Here is a 21,972-nt window from a genome sequence, read left to right as displayed (position 1 = left end):
CTGGGCAGACCCCTGTCCCACAGCCTCAGTCCTGCCTCCCGGGGACTGGGGCCTGTTCACCTGGGCAGGGCTGAGGGCCCGGATCCCTCACCTCACACTTGGCCTGTCTCCTGTCCCTGCTCCCCTGTGGTTGATTTTCCTGTGTCCTGTTCTCTGTGTCCAACATCTTTGTTTCCCTTTTTGCCCACTAGTGCCCTTTGCCTACTAGAGGAGGGATGTGGAATGTCACCCCTGAGACCACAAACAGCTGAAGTGAATGTCTGTGCCCCCAGCGCCTCCCTCACCTGGGCCTGGCATGGTTCTGGGCTGGATTCCCCTGAGGACTGGGCAGGCCTGACTCTGGGGCCTTCTGGCCTCCAGGCCTGAGTTGTCTCTTGAGGGCCCCAAGGTCTGTCCTTCTCCAGCCTCTTTCTGAAAGTCCCTGGGGCGGGTCATGGTGTGGGGCTGCTCATCCCCTGTAGGAGGAACCGGGGAGGACACTCAGCGTGCACATTTTATCTGTGAGTGCTCAGGGATTTTCCTGAATTTTTTTCATCATTTCCACTCTCCATTCTTTTCGACACTTGTATTATTAACTAGTTGGAATCTCCTGGTTGATAGACTCAGTTTCTTGTAGGTCTTTTCTCTGCTGTCATTTCTTTTCCATTCACATTATTTAGTAGGAGTGAGACTTTGATATTCCAGTTCATCTACTCATTTATTCATTTCTATGATTAAAATCTCTAATTTTCAAGAACTCTTATTCTGAGCACCTGAAATTTTATAACATCTTTTTTCTTTTTCCTTTTTGTTTTTTGGTATTAGAAAGTAACAAAATTTCCCTAAATATGCATAGGGAATCTACATCTAAATGAGTGTGTGAATCTGTGCAGGAACCCAGGGTGAGCTAAGGAGTGAGATGGGGGCCTGGCACTCCTGGAGAGAGGAGGGGATCACATGGCAAGGACAGGGTGACTCATGACAAAGGTCTGATATTCTGGCCTCCCCAGTGGTGCAGTGGTTGAGTGCTGAGTTGCAAAGCTGCCTGCAGCCTCTGTAGCACCTGATGGATCCCCGGCTGCTCCCCGGCCACCAGAGGAGGGTCCCACATGGCGCGCAGACCTCTCCTGCCGCCCGCTGCTCCCCTCAGCAGTGTACTTCGGTCCTTCTGCCTGCTCTGCTCCCGCTCTGGCTCTGGTGAATTCTCTCACCTTCCCAGTGCTTATATAAATAAATAAAATAAATCTTTAAAAAAAAAAAAAGGATATGTATATTAAAAAAAAAAAAAAAGGTTTGATATTCTATGTTTGCCCTGACATAGTAGGTTTCTCAGATACAAAGCTTGTTTCTGGTAATAAGCCTAATTTGGGGTAAGGCCCCCATTTTCATACTAGGTAGTTACAGATGTGGTAACCGTTTCTTAAGATGAACCTCTGATGATCCTCAGATGAAAATAATTCACGTGCCAATTGGCCTGTCTGGGGGACGCCTTTCTGAACATCTTGGGGAGGCCTGTCCTTCAGCGCATAATAAATGAGGGAAGAGCAGATGAGGGGGAGGACGGAGCCAGGACCAGGCTGTAGATTAGGCTATAGGCCTCTTCAGTATGGTTTTGTGGTGGGGCAGGACGTGGAGGGGGCTGAGGGCAGAGGGGACAGGCTGGTCTATGGGGCCAGAGCACGTGTGTCAGGGATAGAAGTGACAGTTATGGGAAGAGATAAAATCTTTTCCTTATGCTTAATTTTTTTTATATATATATTTTTTGATACTATTGATACTATCTGATACTTTGATACTTTTGATACTATTGATAGTAGTGGTCAGGTCCTATTAGGGCTCCTGCTTCTCTGCGTTCACAATAAACACACTCCTTCCTCCCAGCACGGGGCTCAGGTCGGGTTTACAAGTGTCTTTGTCACCTTTACTTAGTGTCCATCTCTCCTGACAGCACAAGCTCCACGTTTCCAGGGGCTTCTCTCTGCTCCCCATTGTATCTGCAGGGGAGGCAGCTTAGGGAGGCAGGAGCCAGCCAGGGAGAGGGATGTTGGGAAGTGAAGAGGAAGCAAAGGCCAAGAACACTTGGGAGATGCTCCCTGGTTCACTGAGAAAAGCATTTCTCAAAGTGTGGTCTGTGGAGCCCTTGAAGTCACCCAGAACCTTTCATGGGGTCCATGAGGTAAAACTAGTTTCAAAACATCACCTAGACACCATTTGTCTTTTCACTATTTGGCATTTGCTGAGGTAAAAATTCATAAGAGTGGAGCTTATAGCACCACTGCAGAAGTAGTAATTCTTCACCAGCACTTACCTGCAGGAACAAAAATCAAAGCCAGTTTCACTTGAAAATGTCCTGGGAAAAACATTAAAAGTTATCTTCATTATTGCATCATCCTCAACTCCACATTTTAAAATATCTGGTGTGCTGACCTGGAAGGACACACAGAGCACTCTGAGGCATCCCAAGCCCTGTGTCCTGAGGAAAATATTTGTATGAGATGAATTAGACTCTTTTTATTTGTGGGCAACACGAATCTTACCTGAAAGGATGAATGACACAAACTAAGGTTATTTAAATTTGGGTAATTAGCAGACACTTTCCTCAAAATGAGTGTCTGTTTCTTGAAGAAAATCAACAATGGCAAATGACAGTAACTTTGATAAAATATAAGCTCTCAGAGAAAACCAGAATTATGAAAAATTGAGTGCCTCACTACTTGACAATTTATAGTATGAATTTTTCTTTTGGGATTTCTGATTATAAAATAAAACATTTTTTGATCATTTGATTCCAGTGTAATTAACACTAAAGATCTATGTAACTTAGTGAAACAATGTATCACCTTAAAAAATCATACATTAGCACAAGTCCAAACCAATATGCAAGAAAGGCCTATGGAAATGTAACAGAATAGGAAATATTCCCTGATATTATTTCAGGTTTCACTTTGCAAATAACCTTCGAGAAACCACCACCTGTACAGTTTTAATTCACGCTGGAATATTCACAATTACCTGAAAACGCTACTAGTTTCTTCATTCCTCCAGGCTGCTGCTTCTCCCAGCCCAAATCCACTCCTCCCTAAGGTGGGGAAGGGAATTTGGAGCCTCCCCTGTCACCCTGTACAGCATCATGTCTCCCTCTCACAGGCTCCGTGGGGTGGTGCAGCCATGATGACCCCACACTCACCCCCATTCTCTCTCCCCATTTCCTAGGGGTGTCCAGGGAAGACAATCAGCATCATCCTGCTCCAGTTACAAAGTCTCCAAGGACCCTCCTGGACTCCTTCTCCCCAGACCCTGGATGGAGTGTGATGCCCCTCCCCCTCCTGCTGCTGCTCTGGGGCCCCTGGCCCTGATGGAGACCCGGGCGGGTGAGTGCGTGTCCAGCTGGACACTGTTGCTCCAGGAGGGAGGAGCAAGGAGCCCCCTGAGTGTGCAGGACCCCAGGAAAGGTTCATCTCCCCCCAACCTCTTATTCCCCTTCAGTCCCGTTGTGTTCTGGCCCCTTGTGTCCCTCCCGCCTCCCCTGAGTGCTCTGGTCCCCTGAGTCTGGGTCCTTCTTGGCCCACCCCGCTTTGCACTCTCACGGCCCCGCCCCTTTCTCCCCTCCAGGCCCATCTCCCTGGGCCCTGGGTCCAATGCTGAGAGGAGGGTCAGCCCGGGTCTCCCTCCCGCCCCCAGACTCCCACTCCCTGAGGTGTTTCTCCACCACCATGTCCCGCAATGGCAACGGCAACAGCAACGGCAATGGCAACCACAACCACAATGGGGAGCCCCGTGTCATCGCCGTGGGGTACGTGGACGACACGCAGTTCGGGCGGTTCGACAGCGACTCTCCAGGCCAGAGTGTGGAGCCGCGGGCGCCCTGGGCGGGGCAGGTGGGGCAGGAGGACCTGGACGAGGAGACTCAGAACCAAAGGAACAACGCACAGTGGTTCCAAGTGCTCCTGAGGGACCTGCGCGGCCGCTACAACCAGAGCGAGGACGGTGAGCTTCGCGGAGCGGGGCCGGGGTCAGGTCACCCCCCATTCCCACCCTAAGCCGGGGTGTCCCGAGTCTCAGGGACCACTGACCCCTCGAGGCTGGTGAATCTGCCAGGCCCCTCCCTGGGGAAGGAACTGTCCTGCCCGCCCTTTCATTTCAGTTTAGGTTTATTCAGGGTGAGAGGGCGGGGTGACCATGGGTGACCTCGGGACTGACCACAGGGGTGGGTTGGATTTCAGGGTCTCACACGCTCCAGAGGATGTGTGGCTGTGAAGTGGGGCCAGACCTGCGTCTCCGCGGCGGGTATGAAAAGTTCGCCTACGACGGCGCGGATTTCATCTCCCTGAGCGAGGACCTGCGCTCCTGGACCCCCGCGGACTCGGTGGCTCAGATCACCCAGCGCGAGTGGGAGGCGCAGGGGAGGGCCAGGCGCGTCAGGAACAGTATACAGGGCAGGTGCTTCCCGTGGCTCCTCAGATTCCTGAATTTGGGGAAGGAGGTGCTGCAGCGCACAGGTAAGAGGGGCCACAAGGCCTCGGACCTCCCCTCTCCTGGCGCCCCACAGGGAAAAGGGAATAATGGGCAGAACAGCAGCTGCTTTCTGGGCAGAGAGGGAGAGTCCCCTGGGTTTCATGTTCTGTGCTAGAGAGAGACTCGCCCAGAAGACACCACTTTTCTGGACGGTTAAGGAATCCAGTCTCTCCTGAGGGAGGGAGGCCATCCTGAAATAACTCTCCCTGGATCCTTGTGACCCGGCAGCCATCCTGGGAACCATGAGTTTCTCTTTCAAGGTCTTGTTTTTGGTCTGAGAACATTTCTGGATCTGACTCCTGCCTTTCTGTGTCATTCACCCTCCACCCAGGTCAGGAGCAAAAGTCTGTGTTCTCCTTAGAGACCTGCGTCCTCCTGCCCTGGGCTCTCACCTGATTATCCCAGATTCTCCAGACTAGGCTGGTTTCTAGGTTTTGTGCTTCCTCCCTCCAAACCAATTGTCATGTCCACTCTGAGGATGGTCAGTGAGGCTGCTTTAGTATCCATAGAGGAAACCCAAAGTGTGAATTTTTGACCATTCTCTTCAGATCCCCCCAAAACACAAGTGACCCACCACCCCACCTCTGAGCATAAGGTCACCCTGAAGTGCTGGGCCCTGGGCTTCTACCCTGCGGACATCACCCTGACCTGGCAGCGAGATGGGGAGGACCTGACCCAGGACACAGAGCTGGTGGAGACCAGGCCTGGGGGGAATGGAACCTTCCAGAAGTGGGCGGCTATGGTGGTGCCTTCTGGAGAGGAACAGAGATACACATGCCATGTGAAGCATGAGGGGCTATTGGTGCCTACAGTCCTGACTTGGGGTAAGGAGGGGGACGTGGGCACTGAGCTTCTGCTCAGAGGAATCATGAGCCCTTTGGGAGACCTTCAGAGGGTCAGGATGAGGCCTGAAGCTCAAGGTCTACCTTCCCTTCCCTTCCAGTGCCCCCTTCTCAGTCCTCCATCCCCACTGCGGGCATCATTGCTGGCCTGGTTCTCTTTGGAGCTGTGCTCACTGGAGCTGCGGTGGCTGCAGCTGTGAGGTGGAGGAATATGCGCTCAGGTAGGGAAGGGAGTGGGGGATCTTGTCCACTGGGGACTTTCATGTCCCAGAGAGAACTTGCCCTTCCTGGTTACTAGGGAGTCTGATCCACACACGTGTTGCCCAGTCTGGAGCTGATTGTGAACACTCACTCTTTGTAAAGCACTTATGAAAATGAATCACCAATTGTTCACCTTATAACTGTGGTGATGGGGATCTGTTTCCCAGGAAATGTCACAGGGGAAGGACCCTGCTGAGGAAAGACTCCAGGTCCATTTCATATCCATTCTTCATATATCCCAGTCCTGACCTGGGTCTTCAGTCACAGTTCTAGAAACTTCCCTCTCACCTAGACTTGGGAATTCCTTTAGGACTTGTCACCTGACTCCTCCTTTGTCTCACATGATGTTTCTTCCCACAGGGGGACACGCAGTCAGCTACAGTCAGGCAGCAGGTAAGTATGGATCAGGGGTTGGGTCTGAGCCCCTGAGGACAGTGTAGAGGGAACTCTAGCGAGAGTCACCTTCATCAGTTCCTCTGTGGGTCTCATCTCTGGGCGCTGACCACGTCTCTTCTGTGCTTCCTCAGGCAACAACAGTCCCCAGGACTCTGGGATGTCTCTCACCCCCTGGGACACCCCAGAGGATGGGGCCAGGTTGTGGGGAGCTGTGAGTGGGACAGTCTTAGGATGCAGTGGACTATTGAGAATGTTATCACTTAATGTAACTCACCAGAATTTCTTCAGTATTATTTTCCATCGTGGAATGAGCGCTCTGCCTTGTGTGAGACTGGATGTTACAGGATTTCTCTCACCCCCATTTTGTAACTTCAGGATCCTCTGCTTTATTTAATTTTATTTGTTTTCTAGCTGTCAGTGAGTGATAGAAAATTTTTTATTAAATCTATTTATTTATTCTCTTACATCATTGTTAATTTTTGTATAATATTTGATTTCTCTCTCAGGTGTAGTCCTTATAGTTCTCTCATCACCATAGCACCCATGATCCATCACTACAGTCCCTTGTGCTCTTCCCTCCCCTGTTTGGAACCATCTCTCTCCCTTTCCTCTGCTGTGTGCCTCAGATCTAGGATCAGGCTGAAGTTTTGTCTTTACTCTGACCCTTTGTTTGATTTCTGTATATCCCACATATAAGGGAAACCATCTGATATTTATTTTTTCCTTCTGACTTATCAAGCTTAGTATTTTTTCCTGCCCCATCCATATTTCCCAAATGGCATGAGTTTATGTTTTTGATCACTGAGTAGTATTCCACTGTATATATGGACCACACCTTCTTGATCTATTCACAACCCCCTGATTTAAAACACAATGATAACCTGAAGCAAACGTTCCCAAGCCTGCTGCTTGGGGGAGTGTACTGCTTTGATTCTGCTGCTTGCTGGAGCGGAGAAGTGCTGGGTGTACTGCATTGCTTGTCTGAGGTGGAGCCATGATTCCTTTGAACCAATTCCCGAACAATGCAGAATGATCCCACTGAGCCTGCCAGTGTGGCAATTAAATCTCTCACTTTCTACTTCTCTGAGTGCCCTCTGATTTCTCTGTGTGAGGTTTTTGTTCCCTGATCAGGACCCTCCAAATCCAGCGGCCCCTGGACTGGGCGGCATCCACATCTACAGGCCTAGCACAATCCTGGCTTTTGGGGAGCAATTCAGGCGGGTGTTAGTACAAAGAAAACTGGGTCCTTAGTCCAGGTCGTGGAGCCCACACAGGGGCAAGACAAACTCAGATGCTAGCCTGGTGCCAGAGGCCGCCCCCCACTCCACAGTCCTCCTTCACCCAATGCCAGGCAGAGCGCCCCCTCCTGGTAGCCCTCCTGCTCAGCCAACTTCTGCCAGCAACTACCCAGGTCCTCACCGCCTGGGATGCTGGAGTCCCTGAGAGCAGCCCCCAGCACACAGTATGATGCCTACGCAAAAAGGCAGCAGAGGTCACGCAGCCCGGGGTTCTCAGCCTGCGGATGCCAGTTAAATTGCGTGAGTCGCAGATCTGGCCTCAGTGGCTCTGCAACTGCCGACTCACCTAGATGAGGTGGCCTCGCTGCTCCAGAGTGGCCCGGCTCGCCACTGCCTCCTACTGCAGGCGCTACACCAGCTCCTCCTTGCCCAGTACCGCCATCCCCTCGTCTGTCAGCTCCTCCACAATGCCTGCCTCGGGCACGCCTGGTGGCTCAGCTGAGACATCACCTCCTGCCACTGTTGTCTGGAGCCCACAGTGCTCAGGCTCAGGGCCTGTGCCAGCAACTACACCCGAGTTGAGATGAAAGAGAGCTTGCATCAAAAATAAAGAAGAATATTCCATTGTGTATATGTACCACATCTTCTTGACCCAGTCATCTATTTTTGGGCATTTGGTTGTTTCCAGGTTTTACCTATTATAAATAGTGCTGCAATAAACATAAGGGTACAGGTGTTCTTTTGAATCAATGTTTCTGTGTCCTTTGGGTAGATCTCTAGGAGTGGAATGGCTGGGTCACGTGGTAGCTCCATTATTAGTAGACTGAGGAATCTCCAGACAGCTTTCCATAGTGGTTGGACCAGTTTGCACTCCCACCAGCAATATAGGAGAGTTCCTTTTTCACCACATCCTTGCCAACATTTGTCGTTGCTATTTTTTTTATATGTGCCATTCTCAATGTTACTCAGCCATCAAAAAGATAAACTCATGCCATTTGCAGCAACATGGATGGAGCTAGAAGGAATTATGCTCAGTGAAATAAGTCAGAAGGAAAAATGAAAAATATTGGATGGTTTCACTTATAGCAGGAATATAGGGGAACAAAATAAGACATCAGTGTAAAAAATAATAGCAGTACTAAACACAACAAAACAAAAACAGACAATTATAAACCAGAGACATGCTGCAGAGGAAGAGAGGGAGAGGGATCAGAGGGAGGGAGGGAGAAGCACAGGGGACTGTGGTGATGGTGCACAGGTGCATTGGGGAAGGAAATTCTATGGGGACTACATGGCAGAGGGTGGGGGGTGGGAAGCAAATATTGTTTAAAAATGAACAATGATGTAAAAAATAAATAATTTAAAAATAATTAAAAATAAATAAATAAATAAAATAACAAATTAAAAAAAAAAGGTGAAAACACCACAGAAGTTATGGCTTCTACCGGTGGATAAACTTTCGTCCCTTTAGTTTGCTTCTTCAGGTACCAGATTTGTGTACAGCATATATGCTACTCCCTTTTAAGGACCTGTAGGTGGACCTCAGAAAAAATCAAGCCTTGCAGAGGCTACAGATATTTACTTGTTCTCATCTGCACCTTCTCTGGGAGGGTAGAGGCGTCCCCTCCAGAACAGAGAAGGCCCGAGAAGTCACCAAAGGTCTTGTAAGGGAAATAATTCCTAGTATGGGATCCCCGTGACTATTGGCAGTGATACTGGCCTAGATTTTGCTGCTAAAATCACCACTCACCTGACTCGCTTACTTCATATTACATGGAATCTTCCCACCTATCGGCCACAGAGTTCTGGGACAGTAGAACATGTCTCCCGAACCATTAAACGACTCTGGGAAAATTTTGCAAGGAAACAGGTTAGCCCGGGGTGGACCTTCTCCCCTTAGTGCTGCTCAGAATTCGGTGCACTCCTGGTGCTAGTGGCTACACCCCCTTTGAGATTTTGCTTGGCCGGCCTCCCCTGTTGTGTCCATGGGGAGGGGAGACCTCAGACACACTGGCCAACTGGGACTAAATCGGCAGCTGCAGCTCCTTAGTAATGTCCTACACAAGGTTAATGAAACCGTCACCCAGAGGGCCCCGTAACTTTGGGATCCCCAGTTCATCTCCACAAACCTGGGGACCGAGTCTGGGTAAAGGACTGGAAAAAGAGCCACTCAAACGTGTCTGGGTGGGAACCTGTACTGTCATCCTTACTACCCTACTGCTGTCAAATTTGCAGGTGTTACTCTGAAGGAACGCGACTCCCCACATTTGTGAGCTCACATGAGACATCAGAACCGTGGATGGCCTGCCCGGACCCTGCAAACCAGGTCAGACTGACCCTGCGGAGAGACTCCTTCCCAACACCGTGACCTGTTGCAGCCCTGCTCCAACCACAGCCCGGAAGCTGGTTGGCCTGTGCATGGCATAAGCTCAAGGAGCATCACAGGGAATGCTTATGGGCTGCTGAGTTGGACCCAGTGGTAGCTGCTTCTCTTGTTTCCCTTGGTGGGACAACATCACCACACTGTGCCTTGGCTCCCTCCTGTCCTGGGTCCACTGATCTCCATTCTTGTGATGCTCACCCTTGGGTCGTGGCTTTTAATCTGGCCACACGGTTAATCCAGTCCTGTTTGGAGGCTACTAAACTCCACATGTTAGTTAAGACAATATGAGCCCTTAGGCTCCTTTCCTGCTGCTTGCTGTGAGTCCATAACTTGATACTCCCTAGCACATAGTAAGGACATCAAAAGGGAGGAATGAAACAGAAAGTTTCCCAAGGCTGCTGCTTGGGGAGTCTACCCTTTGGTTCTGCTGCTTGCTGAAGCAAAGAAGTTGCTGTGTGTGCTGCACTGCTTGTCCATGGTGGTAGCCATGACTCCCTTGAACCCCCTTCCCAAACTATAAAGAATGCTTGTGCTATGGTGGATGGGATAGCAAGTTTCCTTATATAACTGTATAAAACCTTGCCATTCTTGTTCTTGGGTGCTCAGCCCTTTGGGGAAATTCCCACTGAGCGCACTAGTGTGACATTAAATCTTTCTCCACCTCTCTGAGTGCTGTCAGATTTCTCTGGGAAATTGCTGTAACAAAACCACTTCATGTCTGTGAGAATGGCCTATATCAGAAAGACCAGACATTAATAAGTGCTGGCGAGGACATGTTGAATAGGGAACAGTCCTACATTGTTTATGGGAATGTAGATGGGTTCAGTTTTGATGGAAACACTATCAAGGTTTCTGCAACTAGCCAAAGCTCTCCTGACTAAAAAGAAAGAGAATGGAGGCATCACACTCCCAGACTTCAAACTGTACTGTAAAGCCATAATAGTTAAAACACTGCGATACCAGAACAAAAAAACACAGACTAATGGTATTGAATAGAAAACCCAGAAATAAACCCACATATTTATGGACAAAGGAGCAAATTATAGGCAATGGAACAAGGACAGTTTTTTCAATAAATGGTGCTGGGAAAACTGAACTGCTACATGCAAAAAATGAAGCTAGACTACTACCTCACACCATACACAAAAACCAACTGAAATTTGATAAAAGTATTCAACATAAGACCTGAAACCATAAAATACATAGAAGAAAATACAGGCAAAACACTACATGATCTTAATATCCATAACATCTTTAAAGACACAACCCAGAAAAAAAAAAAGTGAAGGAAAAGATAAACAGCTGGGATTACATCAACCTAAAAAAGCTTTAGTACAGCAAAAGAGATATTAACTAAAACAGATAGACCCTTCTTATTGGGAGAAAATTTTTGCACACAATGCAACTGGTAAGAGACGATCACAAAGAGCTACAAAGAACTCACAGGACTCAACAAAAATAAACAATCCAGTCAAAAAATGGGAAAAAGAGCTAAAAAGACTTCTCCAAAGAGGAAATGCAAATGGCCAACAGGTATATGAAAAAATGTTCAACATCACTTAAATCAGGGAAATTCAAATCAAAACCACAATGAGATACTGCCCTAAACCAGTGAGAATGGCACATATTAAAAAAACAAGAAACATAAGAGGAGGGTGGGAATTGTGTGGGGAATAAAACCAAGATGAAAATGTGTATATTGTGCAAAAATGAAAATGCATACATTGTGCAAAAATGATGTAAAAATACATAAAATATAAAAATATTTTAAAAATAGGCAACAACAAATGTTCACAAGGATGTGGAGGAAAAGGAATTCTCCCACTGGCTGATGGGAATATAAACTGGTCCAATCATTATGGAAAACTGTGTGGAGTTTCTGCAAACTACTGAAATGGAGCTGCCATGACCCAGCAATTCCACTCCTAGGAATCTACCCAAAGGATACGAAAGCATTAACTCAAAAGGATACATGCCCCCCCATATTTATTGCAGCAGTATTTATAAAAGGTAAGATGTGGAAACAACTCAAATATTCTAAAATAAATGACTGGATCCAGAGGATGTGGTATATATATATAATGAAAGACTATTCAGCAATCTAAAAAGATCAGCACATGCCATTCTCAACATGGATGGAACTAGAGGGGATTATGTTCAGTGAAATAAACCAGAGACATGAAGAAAAATATTGGTTAATTTCCCTTATAGGAGGAATCTAGGGGAATCAAATAAGAGACCAGGAAAATAAATAGCAGTAGTAATAAATAAAAAACCAAAATTAGCAGAAAACTATAAATCAGAGACATTTTGCAAGGGAGGGGGAGGTAGAAGGAGCAAAACGGAGGAGAAGAGCACAAAGGACTATGGTGATGGTTCATGGGAGAATTGGTGCTGGGAATTTTATGGGGAATACACCTGAGGAGAAAGCATACAAGCAGACATTGTACTATATATATATATATATATATATATATATATATACACACACACATATATATATATATATATATAACAGTATTGAGATTTCATAGAAGATTAAAAGTGTATCTACCATAGGGCCCAGCAGTCCCACTCCTATGTATGTACCCACAGAACACAAATACACTGTGAACGACACCTTTGCACATCCATGATCACTGCAGCACTAGTTACAATATCCAAGCTATGGAAACAAGCAAAATGCCTGAAAACAGATGAGAAATCAAGAAGAAGTAGTATATAGATAATAGAATACTACTTATCAGAAAAACATAAACTCATGCCATCTGGGGCAACATGGATGGAGCTAATTGAAATAAGTCCAAAGGAGAAAGACAAATATGTCATTCATATATGATATAGAGAAATCTAACAAACTTAAAAACTAACCCTTGAACCCCCCAGGCTGCGCCTATTGCTGCCCAGGGCTGTAGACCAGCCCAGGCTTCCTGACCTGGCAGCGCTGCATGGTGGACTGACCCTCTCTAGTTTGGCATCAGACTCATTTGATGACAGAGCCTGACTCCCGCTGACTGAGTCCCCCATTGTTTCTTCTTGCACCTGCACCGCCACTGGATCCTCCAACCTCCCCTATTTGCTAGAGCTAAGATGGATCTTGTACCCGATGCTGCAGATAATTATTTTTTTATATTACTTCTATATCCAACCACAGGGCCAAAGTATGACATCTTCCAACAAACTGTCACTCTCCTGGTTATAAGAAATCTTGGTGCTTTTATTCTTTATTTCCTCTTTGTGACAATGAGCATTATTTTGTCTATAGTCATTCCCTAATGAACCACCCACAATATTTATAGAATCAAGTCTACTGAGAATCATGTTTACTGTTAGGTCATTACTATGGAGTAAGTATTCCCAGATGGTGGGAATACCGTGGGGCTAAGAAGATGCAGCAAATTATATGACAACACAGGAGAGTTTCCAAACAGCTGGATTCAACTCATTGTACTTGTATGGTCCTTCCTCTTTCTCACCAAAATGCTGATCTACTGGATTCACAGAGGCCTTCGCCATAGACTTATAGATAAGCGAATCCATGAACCTCATCTCTAGAAGATCCTTCTTCACCTGCAAGTCATAGTTTTCACCCTGTGGATGGTTTTCTTCAGAGTCTACCTTATCATCTCTACCTTTAATCTTTCCATTGTATCAGCTGGTTTATTTAGGTTGTACATCTCAGTCAATGTCTGCACAATTTCCATTCATGACAATGATTTCTGTCTCCTCAAATCTTAAGCCCATTTATTAATGACTCAGCTCATCAGACAAACCACCACCTCTTCTCTAACTACAACTGTGGACAGTATTTTACATTGCAGGGTAGAGTTTGAGGCTCCTTCAATAACCATTCCTCCTTTGAAGGAAAGAAGGTGACAGAAAAAAGCACAGCAGCCAGCAGAAAGTTGTAAAAAATAAGAAATTACTCAGTGGAGAGTTTACAAAGACTGAGCAGATTATTGCCCAATTATTAAAAAATTTTAAATATTTATTTATTCATGCATACAAGAACCAGAGTATAGGCCAGATGTGCGGGAGCATGAGAGGATTCACCAGAGACAGAGTGGGGAATGAACAGGCAGATTGACTGAAATACACTGCTGAGGGGAGCAGCGGGAAGACAGGAGAGGTCTGCCATGCCATGTGGTATCTCCCTGGCTGGCCAGGATAGAACCCATGCTGCAGAGGCTGCAGACAGCTTCACAGCACTGTGCTCAACTGCCTGCGCCACCAGGGAGGCCAATTATTAAATATTTTTAATCATAGAAAATAATCGACATCCAGCCAGGAGACAGCAATGGTAGCATTTGACACTCCGCATTGAGGGCCCTGCTGAGGGATGGTCATGCTGAGAGACCAAGAGAAACCAAACTCATGTGTAAGTACCAGGGATTGACCTAAGCAGTGACTGTCTTTCCAGCCAGTGAATCTGTAACTTTTATAGTCTCATCAATAATTTTTAAAAAGTTGGAGAGAAAATAAATGATTGAGGAGACTATGTTAAGTCCTTTTGCCTTAACCCACCACATTCGTTAAGAAAAACTCATTATGCTAATAGCACCAAGGCTCAGCGTCGTAACAATGAACATGGGTACAGTGACAGATGGTGCCTGGTGTCAGGAGTAGTTCTGTCTTCAGTGCTGGCCCGGCAATGACCTTGTAGTACTTTGTTCAAGGGGAAGCCCCAATGTGACAGCAGGTCTGATATAATCTGTAGTGCAAATGACCTTTTCATATTGCATATGTCCCCCTATTCTCTGGGACATTGTTAAATGTTACATTTTACTGATGAATAAATAAACTGGAAGTATCAATTTAAAAAATTGATACTACCATGATTTATCAGATGTGGGATTATTTAATTTAACATTTTGATGTTTATTTTTAGAAACCATTATGTGATAAGTGTAAAGTTATGTGAATGTAAATATATTTAGAAAGGGAAATGTGATGCCCAATAATATATTTCACTATTTTTTTAAAGATTTATTTATTTATGCATGTAAGAACTGGGGTACAGGCCAGAGGTTTGGGGGTTGAGAGGATTCACCAGAGACAGAGAACAGTGAGGAACAGAACAGGTGGACTGACTGAAAAACACTGCTGAGAGGAGAAATGGTTGAGTCAGGAGAGGTCTGCGGCACCATGTGTGTCACTTCCATACAGGGGATTGAACTTGTGCTGCGGTGTCTGCGGTTAGCCTCATAGTGCCACGTCTTAACCCCTCGCGCCAACAGGGAGGGCCTTCGTATTGTTTTTTAAAGTAAACTGAGGTGCTTCAGTTTTGATTTGTTTTGACATTATAAATCTATAATTTTCAATGAAGGGTAACAATGGCCAGTATTTAGCCCTGCCACTGAAGATCAGCGTTGAAATTGTAATCTTCCCGCTTTTTTTCCCTACCTCCTCTGCCAAAAAAATCTAATAAAAACATTCATGTGTTTTAACATAAATACATTGGAGAAACATGGTTTGCAAACTATTAGCTATTTATTTAAAACCAATAAAAGTTGATTATGACTATCAACAACACACACTCACAGACACTGACCCTTGAAGTCTGCATGTAGAACAGCGGCTACCAGAGGGGCAGGGGGAGGGTGACCGCAGAGCAGGGAGGGTCTCAGTGGGCTCTGCTGGAGGACCTTGGGGCTCAGGTGTGGGTGTGCTACAGTGACAGCACCTGAGGGGTGACCCTGACCTTCTACAGTGTAAGCAGTGATGTAACCGCTCCCTCAATAAAGATCCTCTGGTCTCTCTTATTGCAAAGGGCATCCTCATATATCTGGGGTCACATTAGCATAACGTGAGGAGGTGGGGAGACAGGCCCAGCCCTGCCCACCAGGACTCCCCCACACTGACCTGTGTCTCTCCCTGATGACTTTCCTGCTCCAGCAGAGGCGGGGCTGGCTCCACCCCTGCCTGGACTTTGTGTTTTCCTGAGGAATAATGTCCACTTCCCTACTGAAAATAGATACCCAGACATAAAATGTTTTTTTTTTTCTGGGTTGTTTTTTTGATGTGTTAATTGAAAAGATTCCTAAAATTTGACTGGAAATAAATAAGTAGGCGGCCTGAAGAGCAGCCAGGACTACAAGTTTGCGGTACTAAGCCTGTGCAGGTGGGGGTGGGAGAGGCTGTGAGGAGCTGAGGGGGACGGGGCCTATGTCCAGTTGGTGCTCAGTGTGTCATGGGCTTTGATGTGGTCACTCCTCAGGGGTCATGTCTCTGCTCCTTTGTCCTTGTCATTCAGGAGCACCTGTCCCAGCAGGACCTGTGTCAGATACCACCTGGGCCTGTCCCATCTCCAGGATGTGGGTGGAGGCTGAGTGTGACTGGATCAGGCTACACTTAGACAGGGCTGGGCCCTCAGGCCTCAGTGTGTTTATATTTTGCTTCTTTGGGATTTTTTGGAGCACACCTATTCTTTTTCATGTTCAGGGATCAGGTTTAGGCACCTGCTATTGTCCCCACAAGACCCAGGGCTGCCCATGTCCACAGGAGTCTGGTGCTAGAGATGAATTTTCTGACGTATCCTAGTGTGGGTGAAAATGTGGGGAAGGTGACCCAGAGAAGGTGTGTGGGGACAAGGAAGAGGGCTACTCTCCTAGCATGGACAGGGTGGGCCTCACCGGGACGTTACCTTTGAGAGAAGACCTGATGGACACTCCATACCCACAGGGTGTCTGTAGAAGCTCTGTCCAGGCAGGGCAACCTCCAGCCCAGATGCACCAAGATGGGGATGTCTGTGTGTCAGAGGCTGTAGCTGGAGCAGGAGTCACTGAGATGGTGTCTGTGCACCCTGAGGATGATGAGAATGTTGTCACGGAGGATGTTGGAAGGATTTTGCCTTCTTTCTGAGTAAGACGTGGGGTCACACGACCTTTCTGGACAGAGACAACCTATGTCAGGGCCCATTAGGAGCATCAGCTGTAAGATACAGGCATGTGGGAGGAGAGAGCACTTGGAGAGAGATAGGGGGACGACACAGGAGAGGGGCGAGACAGGAGAGGCCTGCAGCACCATGTGGGTAGCTCCCAGGCCTGGGATCAAACTCTTGCTGCAGGGCTGGCCATAGCTTGACAGTGCTGAGATTTAACCCTTATGCCACCAGGGAGGCTCCACCTTAATGGTTTGTTTATTTTTAGTTTTTTATTTATATATATATATTTTGCATCATTGTTCATTTTTGTATAATGTTTGCTTTCTTTTCTCAGGTCTAGTCCCCATAGAATTCCCACCACCAATTCTCCCGTGCACCATCACCATAGTCCCTTGTGCTCTTCCCTCCCTTGTTTTGATCCCTCTCCTTCCCCTCCCCCTGAAGAATGTCTCAGATTTATAGTTGACTATTTATTTTATTTTATTTTTTTATTGTTATTTTTTCCCAATCCCTTATTTGGTTCTCCTATTTTCCTCCTATAAGTGAAACCATCAGATATTTTTCTTTTCCCTTTTTACTTATTTCACTGAGTGTGATCCTTTCTAGTTGCCATCCACGTTGCTGTGAATGGCATGAGTTTATCTTTTTGGATTGCTGAATAATATTCCATTGTGTATATATATACAATATCTTCTTGATCCAGTCATCTATATCTGGGCATTTGGATTTTTCCAAATTTTACCTATTGTAAATAATGCTGCAATAAACATAGAGGTGAAGGTATTCTCACCAAATGAAGGAGCGCCAACATATATAAGACAATTATTTTCAGCTCTGTAAATAGACATTAGAGAAAATACATATGTAGTAGGAGACTGCAACACCCCACTCTCACCAATGGACAGATCAACGAAACCAAAAATAAACAAGAATACTAGAGCCCTAAATAAAGATCTAGACCTCATGGGTTTAACAGACATCTATAGGACACTGGACCCCAAAAAATCTGAGTACACATTTTTCTCAAGTGAGCTTGGATCATTCTCTAGAATCGATCACATATTGGTCCACAAGATAAACATCAACAGAAACATTATGATCAAAATCATTCCAATGATCTTCTCTGATCATAAAGGCATCAAACTAGAAATAAACCATGAAAAGAAAGGAGAAACCTCCACTTCATGGAGATTGAACCTCACGCTACAGGGAGAACATTGGATTGAGGAGATCACTCAGTGTCAAGGGGTGTTGACACTGAGCAGGAAATGCATGTCTCCTTACAAAGTGTGGTGGTGGGATGAAAAAGGATTGCTCAGAGTCCATGTGCAGGACAATGAGAAGCCTAGAGGGACCACACCACGAAGGTGCAGCCCAGCTCACGGGGCAGTCTTGTTTGTATTAGAATCAAACAGAAAATTTAAAAAAAAGACCAAAGAAGCAAGCAGGCAAATGGGGAATGCACAAGTCTGTGGGGGACTTGTAACCTTCTGGCCCAGCCAAGGCTGGGAAATCAGGGAGAGTCAGGGGTTTGCTACTCTAAGCACAACATCTATTGCTGTTTTCAGCACCTGCTGAAACAGGACTCTCAGGACTTTTGCCCTGAGAGGTTCCTTATCTCAAACTTCCCCTGTTCATACTCTGAAAGGCACAAAATACTCAAGGCAAAGAATAATCCACACTCCCACATTTCCTCTTCTTTTGGGCTCTTTGCAGCCCAAAGAGCCAGACCCTCATTTACACCACAGTGTCAGTGAGGATCATTCATAGACTTTAGTATTGTCCTCTGCGTAAGCTCAAGGAAGCAAATTGCCCCAAAACAAGGTGGGTACAATCTCAGCACTTTTGATGGTCATTTCCATGGAAATAGTTTCACTGTCCCACCACTTTACAAAGGTGTGTAGTTCCAATGCTGTTATATGAAATGATTTGTGTTTTTATGTCTTCAAATATCTAAAAGTTGATATTTGAAGTTTAAGGCAATAAGTTTCTGATTTTTGTGTTTTCTGTTAGTAACTTGTTATATGTTAAAGTAGGGCCTCCCTGGTGACACAGAGGTTGAGCGCTGGGCTGCGAAGCTATCCGCAGCCTCTGCAGTGCCGGTTCGATCCCTGGCTGCCGGCTAGGGTCCCACATGGCGCCCAGACCTCTCCTGCCGCGCCCGCTGCTCCCCTCAGCAGTGTGCTTCGTCAGTCTGCCTGTTCTGCTCCCTGCTCTGGCTCTGGGGAATTCTCTCACCCTCCCACACTTCTGACTGTACCCAGTGCTTCTATGCATAAATAAATAAATCTTTAAAAAAAAATAATGTTAAAGTAGCACTCATGTAAAGGAATTGGTGTGATTTGGGTGACTGCATACAGGCTAATTACAAAGTGGAATCATTATTTCCTTCTTTAAAAAAGATTTATTTTTATTTATTTATGCATAAAAGAACTGGGGTGTAGGCCAGAGTGGTGTGTGTGGGGGGGTGTGTGTGACGAGATTCACCAGAGACAGAGTGGGGAGCTGAACAGGTGCATCTATTGAAATACACTTCTGAGGGGAGCAGCAGGTGAGACAGGAGAGGTCTGCTGTGCCTTGTGGGTCAGCTCCCTGGCTGTGGATCCAATTCATGCCACAGTGCCTGGTGATAGCTTGATAGTGCTGAGACTTTAACCCCTGGGCCACCAGGGAGGCCCTATTCCTTCTTTTTCACTAACTTCAGACATTCGTTTTTCTAGAAGAAATGACCATCTCTTTCTCTAATGAAATTATGCTTCAGGCATTGCATGTAAATACAAGTTTGTCTAATGAAACGGATAATAAAAATATTTACCATAGCTATATATGGTAATATTTGGCTGTGAAGTTATGAAAAAAGCTAACCTACTGTTATGATTGACTGATAGTCTTGTGGATGACAGGAAAAAGGAGAATTAGATTAACTTATTTGTTGAAAGGTCAAAGATGAATAACACATCATATATTGATATATCATATTTATATGGGGTGATAGCATATATTTTGGAGTTTTGTACCTATAACCCCTAAAAAATGTATATATGGTGGAAAAATAAAGGTTATCCAAAAAATATAATAAAAATAAATAACTATGAAGATGACTCAGGCCTGGACTCTGTTCCAAGGAGAGTGTGGTCACAGGAACGTGCTGAGAATGGAGGGGTCAGGGAGGCTTCAGATTGGATTGTGGGAGTTATCAAAAGGAGTGAGGGCTGATCAATTGCATTGTGAAGTGTGACACATCATTAAATTATTTAGATGTTCATTGTTTCCAAGAGCAGAAAATAATAATATATCATAATATTCTTGACAAGGGTGAAAACTCCTCTGACAGTATACTTAAGATTTGTGCATTTCTCCAAATAAAGGTTTATCTCTAAGAAAAATCTTAACCAATTGAACTCTAGTTGTTAATTGGAATGCTCAGTTATTGAGAAATGAAAGGTACTGCCATGTGCAACTAACTTTGAAATGCATCAGAAAAATAAGATGGCTGAATAGAGAGACAGATGCATGGATAAAGATCAGTGATAAAGCAAATGTGGCAAATGCTAATGCTGGGATCTGGGTGGTGTGCTGTTAATTCAATTTTTCTGTGTGCTTGAAAATATTCATAAAATACCACAAACTAAGCAGGAAATGCATGTCTCATTATAAAATGTGGTGGTGGGATGAAAAAGGATTGCTCAGAGTCCATGTGCAGGACAATGAGAAGCCTAGAGGGACCACACCACGAAGGTGCAGCCCAGCTCACGGGGCAGTCTTGTTTGTATTAGAATCAACAGAAAATTAAAAAAAAAGACCAAAGAAGCAAGCAGGCAAATGGGGAATGCACAAGTCTGTGGGGGGACTTGTAACCTTCTGGCCCAGCAAGGCCCAGGGAGAGTCAGGGGTTTGCTACTCTAAGAACAACATCTATTGCTGTTTTTCAGCACCTGCTGAAACAGGACTCTCAGGACTTTTGCCCTGAGAGGTTCCTTATCTCAGACTTCCCTTGTTCATACTCTGAGAGGCACAAAATATTCAAGGCAAAGAATAATCCACACTCCCATATTTCCTCTCCTTTTGTTTTATGGCGGGTGAGAATCAGGAGAGGAGTCAGCAGGAGGCACAGAAAGGGGTTGATATAGTGATGGTTGTAGAAGGGTCAGCCTGGCCTTGGCTTGTCCGGTCCCCTGGAACAAGGGACAGTGGGCCTTGAGCACTGAATGAAAACATGAAATACATAATGTACCCAATCCGGTCATAACCCGTATTCTGATACTGAGACCTGAAAACCAATTTGTTGGATTTAGCCAGTGGGTATATCATTTAGATGGCTGGAGGTGGCATTTTTTGCCTCTTCTTGGAGTTGAACCATTTGTTGCTGAAGTTTGTTTCTGAGATCTAGAAGATGTCAACCCAGATGATCGTGGAAGGCACCATAAAGGATGTCTTCCCAAAAGGAGGTGGTGGTAAAAGGAACAGGAGTAACGCACATTGACTGGTACTGGGCATCACAATAAGTCTGGTGCGTGACCTGAGGGCTTGTTGATGTTCTCCAAGCGAGGACACTGAGGCCTCAAGAGCATCTAATTGCTATAAGATTTCCTGATCAGTGGTGGTTTGAGTCAGGAGTTCAGAAGTAACATTTTGAAAATATCAATTCATTTGCTGTGCAGTGTGGAGTGAGGTAGGGTGACTGTAGCAGTAGTAGCAGTCGCGGCCATAGCAGCAATGATAGCAGCTATGAGGACACAGGACACCCAAAAGAGCATGTTCTAAAGTTTTGGTAATTTGTTGAAGAAAAGATTCTCCAGTCCACTTACAGGTAAGATTAACAGGCAGCCAGACTTCAGCTCTTTGTCTTAGAAAGAGGACATGAGTTATGTTAAGGCTAGTGATGTTATGGTGAGTGATGCAAGGGGTTAATCATGTGGCATTGGCATGAAAGGTGGCATTAAAACCTTTAACCCTTTGGTGGCTAGAAGCAGAATAAGTGGTCACCGTAATGTTAGGTGTCTGGAGGTCATAATAAAAATCTAGGATCTAGAAGTACAGATCATGACCTGAGCTGTAGTGTCATTACTGGCCCATACAAGGCTTCTAGCCTTAATAAGATCCTTAATGGATCACCGCGGGGGGGAAAAGACTAAGGCAATGCACCAAAAATGATATTTTAAGAGAGACAATTGAGAGTGATGTCTGATTCTTTTTTTTTTTTAGATTTATTTATTTTTATACAAGAAATGGGGTACAGGCCAGATGCACGGGAGGGTGAGAGGATTCACAGAGACAGAGCGGGGAACAGAACAGGCAGACTGATGAAATACACTGCTGGTGGGGGAGCAGCAGGTAAGACAGGAGAGGTCTGCTTCACCATGTGGGATTGTTGCCGCCTGCTGGGATGGAAATCCTGCTGCAGAGGCTGCGGACAGTGTGGTGCTCAGCAGGTTGCACCACCAGGGAGGCCCGATGTCTGATTCTTATTAAAGG

At 45.7% G+C, this 21,972-nt stretch overlaps 1 protein-coding gene across 1 annotated transcript in view; it reads left to right on the top strand.

Annotated features, from left to right (window-relative positions):
* The first annotated feature begins 3,278 nt into the window (after window positions 1-3,278).
* LOC119252178 (patr class I histocompatibility antigen, A-126 alpha chain-like) overlaps window positions 3,279-21,972 on the top strand; it is a 354,426-nt gene continuing 335,732 nt past the window's right edge. The window contains exons 1-3 of the mRNA XM_054698633.1: window positions 3,279-3,350; window positions 3,661-3,966; window positions 4,203-4,478. Coding sequence (XP_054554608.1) covers window positions 3,281-3,350; window positions 3,661-3,966; window positions 4,203-4,478 — 652 coding nt within the window. The 5' untranslated portion in view covers window positions 3,279-3,280. The remainder of the gene's footprint in view (window positions 3,351-3,660; window positions 3,967-4,202; window positions 4,479-21,972) is intronic.

This window comes from Talpa occidentalis, unplaced genomic scaffold, assembly GCF_014898055.3.
Source record: "Talpa occidentalis isolate TD23 unplaced genomic scaffold, MPIMG_talOcc4v2.1 talOcc4.2, whole genome shotgun sequence".
Lineage (NCBI taxonomy): Eukaryota > Metazoa > Chordata > Mammalia > Eulipotyphla > Talpidae > Talpa > Talpa occidentalis.
The sequence above is the reverse complement of the archived record's forward strand: the minus strand, read 5'-3'. Positions and strand labels throughout refer to the sequence as shown.